The 7,852-nt window shown below is 41.6% G+C and overlaps 1 protein-coding gene across 1 annotated transcript; it reads right to left on the bottom strand.

Moving 5' to 3' along the window:
* Positions 1 to 695: 695 nt before the first annotated feature.
* LOC132653531 (seminal vesicle secretory protein 3A-like) lies at positions 696 to 2,786 on the bottom strand. The gene is made up of 3 exons (XM_060381315.1): positions 2,688 to 2,786; positions 1,723 to 2,478; positions 696 to 921 (listed from the first exon to the last, which is right to left on the bottom strand). Exons 1-2 carry the CDS (start codon positions 2,758 to 2,760, stop codon positions 1,763 to 1,765), a joined length of 789 nt encoding a protein of 262 aa, XP_060237298.1. The 5' UTR covers positions 2,761 to 2,786; the 3' UTR covers positions 696 to 921; positions 1,723 to 1,762.
* Positions 2,787 to 7,852: the final 5,066 nt, after the last annotated feature.

Here is a 7,852-nt window from a genome sequence, read left to right on the forward strand (position 1 = left end):
GTTTTGCTAGAGTGGTACGGGCTTAATATATCAGTGCACGAGATATTTGCTTCTGGAAGGAAACTGGAAAAGAAGAAAATACTTCTGAAATAAGAGTAAGGTACTGTTGGTTGATGGACATGCCACTGCCAGGATATCAACTCTCCATGGCCTGCCAGAGTAGGGTTTATCTGACATTTCTAAGTAGGTAGATTGTGAAATCTCACTAGCAAAAGGGCCTCGAGGGGTATGGGAGCTGTCCTCAGCATGTGCACAGGGTGACTGGAGAGCTTTTTACTAATTTTGATGTTGCATTTCTAGACAGAGATCTGGGTCTGTGGCTATGACTGCTATTACCCACAACTGTAATTGTCACTTGGAGATCTGTCCTGAAAACCCCTAAGCTTGTAGGAACCAAGGGGTTTAAATAGGCAAGAGCAAAGAGTGCTTGAACAGGAGGCTCAGTGCTCTTAGAACTGACGACCTAGCTCGATCTCTGGACCCCATAGAAGGGGAAAGAAACCAACTCCCAAAGGCTTTCTTCTGACCTACATAGGCAAATTCTGGAGGGATACATCCACTCACACACACAATCGTAATATATAAGCAAACTGAAAAGCAATTTATGCCAAAACAATGTTTTTATTGGGAAACACTTGTTTTCTATTATCTTTAATGCTACAAGAGTGTTCTGTTCTTTCAGCTTGGGACTGGTGTTTGAAAAGATGCCATCCAAGCCCTCAAACAAGTAGGAACTTGGAGATTTCAATGGTTAAAAGTAAATGCTATCTTTATCAGAGAGCATTGGTGTAAGGATGCTCCGAGTTTAGAGAGTCTCAGGAGTGCAAGAGTGATTGGGTCATGGCACGAGAGTTTGGCATCTAGGACTACTAGGGAATGTGCATCTTGAAGACATCACAATCTGCACAGGTCAGGTGACTCCTGTGGAGAGAAGACAAGATGGTGATACATGTTAGTGAAGGGTAGCAGACAGGGAACAAGTGTGACAAGTCCCTAGTCTGTTTGACCAGCTTATGGCCATTTTGGTTACTAGCCACATACTGGGCCCACAGATTCTGTCGCTATCCTTCCCTTCACGTAAAGTGCCCTTTAAAGCAAAAATGCAGGTAACCTCTTTTTCCTCCCCATGCTTCAGATTTCTCTCCTGTTAGAGCAAACATCCCTGGGAGCTGATTCTTCAGCACCCTAGTTCCTCCCTTCTCATAGATCCTGCATCACAAAAAAGGATGGTTGCTTGGACTCATTTATCTACTGTATTCACAAAGATGGAACAAAACTCCATGGATCTATTGATTCTAAAGGATAATGTACCAGATATGGGATTGAAGAACATTCACTAGTACAGGAAACAAAACCGATAAATACTTTGTAGCAATGTAGCAAGAAACTGAGCCTTATGAATCCAAAACATAAGAAGTTGCAAAAACACATCTTAAACTTACATTTTAAGGGTATATGTTCAGAGAATTATTACATGTGTGCAAAATAAATGTATAGAAAGAATGCACTAAGAAAAGGAATTTGAGACTCACAGACAGCCCAGGTAACTTTTTCTGCCTCTATCAGGTGCTTGCTTCTGCATGAGATGGAGCCTGACTCAATTAATTTTGCAATTCAACATGTCCATTGCTGTAGGATTCACTACCAATCCCACAATGGGCCCATCACGTACCACCTATAAACACTGGGATAAATACCTCTCTTGTTTCATAAGACACTTACCTCTAAATGTGTCCTGGTTCTTGACTGATTAATGAATGTATTATTCTGTATAGGCACCTTGATATAGGAATAACCCTCCTTTTGGACAGTAGCACGTTCCTTGAGCTTGGTGGAAAGATTTTGTGTGATAATCTCCACCCTGTAGTTGTCCTTGAAGCTGCACAATATACCCATCATAGGGGTAGGACTGCTGCGGTAAGAAATCTGTTGCTTGCCAGGACCTACGAAGCTTTCTTTTGCGGCTCTGAACCATCCTGTGATGCTGCTGGTAGTCTTGAGCCACGTCTTTCCCCAGGTCATATCCTTTGCCCTTGATTTGATGAAGAACGGCTCCTTGGAGACTTACTGATGTTTGGTAAGGGGCTGCCGGGGGTTTCAGCTTGATTTGTGACTTCACCTGGCCTAGGGTCTTTGGCTGGCTTGTTTGGGACTTCAGTTGGGCTCCCTGAGATTTTAGTTGGATTTGGGATTTTATTTGTGACTGGGATTGAATCTGGGATGTTTTTGGAATCATCTTGTCTTCTTTATTACAACCTACGTCTTCCTTTAAATCTCTCTGTCCCTGGAAACTGTGAGTCTCTTCCATGTCAGCTTCAACATCAGCATCCTGGCCATAATCACTGTGCTTGGTTTGCATAATAATGCTTTCTTCAGGTACACCTTCCTGTGCTTCTTTCTGCCCATAAAGGAGATTGTCTTTTTGGATAAATACAAGTCGGGGTGATGTTTTTACTAGATAATGTCCTTTTGTCCCACCTGGTAATTGATAACAACAATTTTTGAGTTACATTATCTGTACTTCTCCCTTTCAGGTCTTATCCCAGAATTCCCCCCATCCACCCCCTGATGTTCCCATGAGGCACGACCATCAAGAAGATCACCCTGTGGAGGGTATTCTCACTGCCAGAGCACCCACATGGACACTCTCCCGAGAGCCTCTCTGCCAGGAGACTCCCTGCACTCACCATAGATTCCTACCCCAGCTGCTTGCTTCTCCAGAAGGAGGAGCAGAGAAAGGCTGAAGAAGATGGCCTTCATCTTTCCAGGAGGGGCCTTCACTGAGAGCTCAGGTGATCTCCCCACTTATATGTTCTTTGCTGGCTTCATAGATGTGGCTGAAGTCACAAAAGGCATTACCCGTTCTTACTTATCTGGCATGCTGGCTTCTCCCTTCTTCTCAGTAGGAGATATTATCAATCTTCCTAGAGACTAGAGACAGTGATGTTGGCGCAGTCTTTGTCTTGCCCCCACATGTCCCAGAAACTCTTTATCGTCACTTCAAGATCATCACATGATGTTTCCAGAAAGAAATTCAAGGCAGAGATCACAAGAGCAACCAGGGCCTGTCCCAGATTGTGTAGCTCAAGTGTGGGCCCGTGCCCATAGTTTCATGCTGTATCACAGATATGATGTGCTCATCTGCTTCTTTCCAAATGAGGTGGACATGGATCTGTTTCATCAGAAAGGGCCTATTCACACAGGGAAAAGAGACACAGGAAAGAAGGTGAACTTATGGAATCTGAGGAAAATTTTAATAATACCAAGATACACCTGCACAAGAGTAACTCTAAGATGCCGACTCTTCCTCCTGCCCTGTGTGGGAATCCTCCAGTGTTTCCTTCATTAGCAGTCTTGAGGAGAGACTGTGAGTGCACTATGGCAGGATATCAAGTGTAGGATGCACAGCAGCAGAGACATGTTCAAGAGGGCTCCGTGCTCTCTACAGCCAGTGGAGTCAGCAATGGGCTGCATCTTGAGAGTGAGGGACACTGCAGTGGGGTATTCAGGTAGGGGCGAACATGAACATGTCTTGCTGAAGACAGGATGACTGCTGGAACATGGAGAAAGGACACTGGTTTCTTTATTTCATTCTTTTCATGAAATCATCTAAAAAAAAACACAGTACACACTTAATGAGTGAAAAGTCTTTTGCAAATGAAAAACAACTTGCACCACTCAGTGCTTTTATCAGTCATCACTAGTGAGTGTGTTACTACATGAGTGCTATTGATGTATGGAGACTTGGACACAATGGAGCCTGTCCACTTCCTGTCAAAGTGCAGCTCCCTGCAACTGTGAGAAGCCCTGCACGGTTCATAACGGGGGCCTGTAGTTTTTCCAGGCAGACACTGACGTGCTCAGAGCACAGCAGAATTAACCATCTCTGCAGAGAGCCTGCATGCACTCAGACCAGCTCTGCAGGGGGATCTAGGAGAAGGCTCATGAAAAAGTATTTTCAGTCATTCTGTCTCCAAAGTGCTAATTTACCTAGAAGAATGCTGTGTGGAAGGAGTTAAAGAAAAGTTTTCTTGTGTTTTCATGGAAAGAACAGAGATAAAAGGTTCTATGTCATCCAAGAGAACACAAGGATGCTGCTTTTAATCTGGGAGCACTGAGCTCCTCCTTATCTTATTTCTTTGTTCCAAGCCCAAAGATAACTCACCCCTCAGTAGAGAAGCCAGGCAAAAGATTTGAAATTACCAAGAAGTCAAATAAATTCCTTTTCTTGCTTACATCTCCACAACTCCATGCACTTCCCTTGAGAAATTACCAGGAGGAACTCTTCTATGCTAAGCTGCCTTGTAGAAGAGTAAGTGTAGAAAATGGATCTTTAAAACAGCCCAATAATCAATGTCCGTGTTTAACCACCTTCTCTGGCTAAGATGAAAGTCCTCAGCCTCAGTGTCAGCAGAGGCCTCACTGCTCTGTTTAACTCCCGGTCTCGCTGACATCCTCAGGTGTCAACCCATGATTTGCACATTTGCTGTCTCTGGGTGAATGTCTTCTAGGGTAAATAGGAACTTGCCAAATCCACAGGCTGAAAATTCACCGGGACCCACCCTGGCTTTGGTACTCAGAGAAGACAAGGTTGCGATGTGGATGCAGTTCCAATGCTGACAACTGACCCTTGAGGCAGCCAAGCTGTCAGCTTGCATAGAAAGCCAGCTGGAACAGCAGAAACCACCATGGAGGCCAGCAATGGCTCACAATATCCTCCCCACATGCGCCTGGAGCTACAGGAAATGAATGGCCGCTGAGAAAAGAAGCCATGGTTTTCTCCAGAGAAAAGGCCCCTAATAGGTTATTCAGTCCCAAACACAACAGCCCTCAACATGTGTAGATAGGGCCAATACCCAATGGAGTCAGTAGATTGTTCTATACACACACATATATGTATGTAAGTGCAACAATAACAATCAGAGAAGAGGGCATGAATTTGAGAAAAAAAATGAGGAAGAGATAGGAAGAGCTAGGGGAAGGGTGGAAATGATGTAAATACAGTACCCATGTCTGAAACACAAAACATGTTTAAATACATAAAGTGAAGGCACAAATTTGAGTGACTACGGAATGGGTGGTAGATCTTGGAGGAGGTGAGGAGGAGTGAATAGATTCAAATACAACGTATGAAATTCTGAAAGAATTAATTTATATATATTAATATATATTAATATTAATATTAAATATTATAATCATATAATGCATTAATATTTAATTATATACTGTATAATTATATAATATAATTATATTATGAATAGAATTATATTAATTATATTTATATTAATTTATATATTAATATATATTATATATTAATATATTTTAATTTTTATACACGCCGCATTCTCAGACAATGAGAAATGTGATGATTCAACCTTATGAGACATTTTGGATGGGATCCTGAAACCAAGAACATTAGGTAAGAGCCAAATCATTACATAGAGAGCAGTGACTTCAGTTAGTATCAGTGTAGCAATATTAACCGTGAGCTGCTACAACTGTATCACTGGGAAGGCTTGGGATGGCTTTTGCCTGCACCTGTTCAACTCCAGCTCCGGCTTTGACCCAGCAGGGCTCTTTCTGTTATTTTCACACTTCCTGCTCAAATCCACCAACTGGGAATGAGGTTGATTCCATCTTAGCTTTTCTTGTCTCTTAATTTTCACGCACATTTCTGGGTCCTACTTCATTCTTCACAAAGGGAAAAGGCCTGAATACAAGAATTGACTACATTCAAAGTTTGTTGGTATATTTATGAATGGAATTTAAAGTTTCTCCCCACCCCCACTCCCTCAGATTTCTGATTCTGTGTAAGGAATGGAGTTTTTGTGGTTGAATTTGTTTTTTCTTTATGTTATATTGGACAGTTCTGAGGATATGTACTGAGAGATTAACTTTCACAAGGACACCTAGAATCCAAAAACCCTAGAGTTACAGTATTTTTTTTGAGAAACATTTTCTAAGAATAATAAAACACTGAGTTTATAAAAAAAAATAACACATGGTGCCTACCATCTGTTTTGAAGGAGACCATTACAGAATACCATGACCAATCAAAATGCAGAGCTGTAGATCCCAGTCCTGACTGCTACATCCACAGAACACTTCTGCACCTAAGACTCGGGATCACTTCGTTAGAGGCGTGGGAGGAACAGGCAGTTCGCTGTGAGACTGTCTCCCTAGGAATGTCACAAACTACACCCACAAATGCTAACCAACATGGCTGCCTAAACATGAACTAAACAAAGATAACAACAGCAGCAGTAGCAACTAACGTGGAATAGGGAGAGCCCATGAGCCCTCACTCCTACAAAAAGAACTACAGGCAATTGAGGAATGCTCAATTGGGAAAAAGTCTCCAAGGAAGAGCACATCAACTGCTTAGCCAATACTAGGTATAGAGGTTTTTTGTTGTTGTTGTTTTGTTTTTTTAAGACCAAAAATGCTCATATAAATCAATAAAATAATCAGAACGGGTACAAAATTTCCCACTGAATTTACTAACAGTTTTAGGAAAACTTTCCCATTATTTGGTCCCACCACCTAAAAAATAAAATACTGATGCAAGAACTCCTTTCTTCCCTTTAATCATAGAGGGCGAAAGATGTCTTAGAAGCCATGAAAACTGTGCTCAGATTAGGGCACAACTCTGTTTCAACTAAACCATTAGAAGGAAGGGGGCTGACGAGCCCAGTGAGAGTGGCTTGTTTTCAGGTTGGTAGAAGGGAACTTTGACCAAATGGCCTCTTCCTCAGTTTATTTAACCTTCCCTTTGATGCTTTTCTTTGTCTACTATCTGTCTCTTTGGAACATGTTCCTCCATGCTTCAAATCATTTTTTTTTTTTCTGAGCTCAGATAAACTGAATTTCTCAAGCATGAACTTTCTCGGAATTTAGCTCTATGATATAGTTCTTTCTTGCCATCACAGGGCACTCTCTGAATCGGATAACCCATAATCCTCCTCTTTATGTCCTAGATGTGAGGAGATTGTTTCTGATATCATTTGTTCTGCATTAAATGTGAGGTTGTGCGATCAGGAAAAATATCGAGGCTGATGAGCACTGGGTGCCTGTCTGACTTTGTTGCTTAGAATAGGCTCCGGATTACCCAGAACAGTACTGGAAGATAGTTTCCCTGTCTCATTCTGCACATGGGGACATGATGTAACTCAAGAATTCTCTAGGCTGGCCATCAGCTGCTATAATCATTTGTTTGTTTGTTTGTTTGTTTGAAAGATGACTATAGAAACTCTCAGAAAGTATATCAGGATCCTAGTGGATTTTTCCTAGTCAATCCAGGTATGAAAGAAAGGCATGAGATTGGTGAGGGTAGGGGGCTATGGGTGAATATGTTAAAAGTATATTATTTAATTGTATGAAAACGATGCTGTGTAACCAATACCACATACAATGAGCATATGCTAATGGAAAAATTTTAAGAAAGATATGAAGGTGGGGAAATTTTGTTTTCTCCTGTTACCAAATTCTTGATATCTGTTGTACATGCCAAGCGCCCACGAGTAACAAATGGAACTTTTAAATGACTTTCATCATGCCCATGAGATCCCAAATGCACGGTTCTCTCCCTGCTTCTGACTCCTCTCGATGGTTACCCACATACACATACACACCCTTGAAAAACCTTGGAAAATTCAATCAGAAGGACTAGAAAGTGCCATATGTTCTGGCCTTTTATTTTATAGGTAGTATTACTAAGGTTTGGAGAGAGAGAAAGGAATGTGTCCTTACTCTATATCACATCGGAATAAAGCTTAGGTCAGGAAGATCTCACAGTGTTGACTTTTTCATTAAATACAAAATGGAACCAGAGAATAGAGGGGACCTGACTGAA

This window comes from Meriones unguiculatus, chromosome 4, assembly GCF_030254825.1.
Source record: "Meriones unguiculatus strain TT.TT164.6M chromosome 4, Bangor_MerUng_6.1, whole genome shotgun sequence".
Taxonomy (NCBI): Eukaryota; Metazoa; Chordata; class Mammalia; order Rodentia; family Muridae; genus Meriones; species Meriones unguiculatus.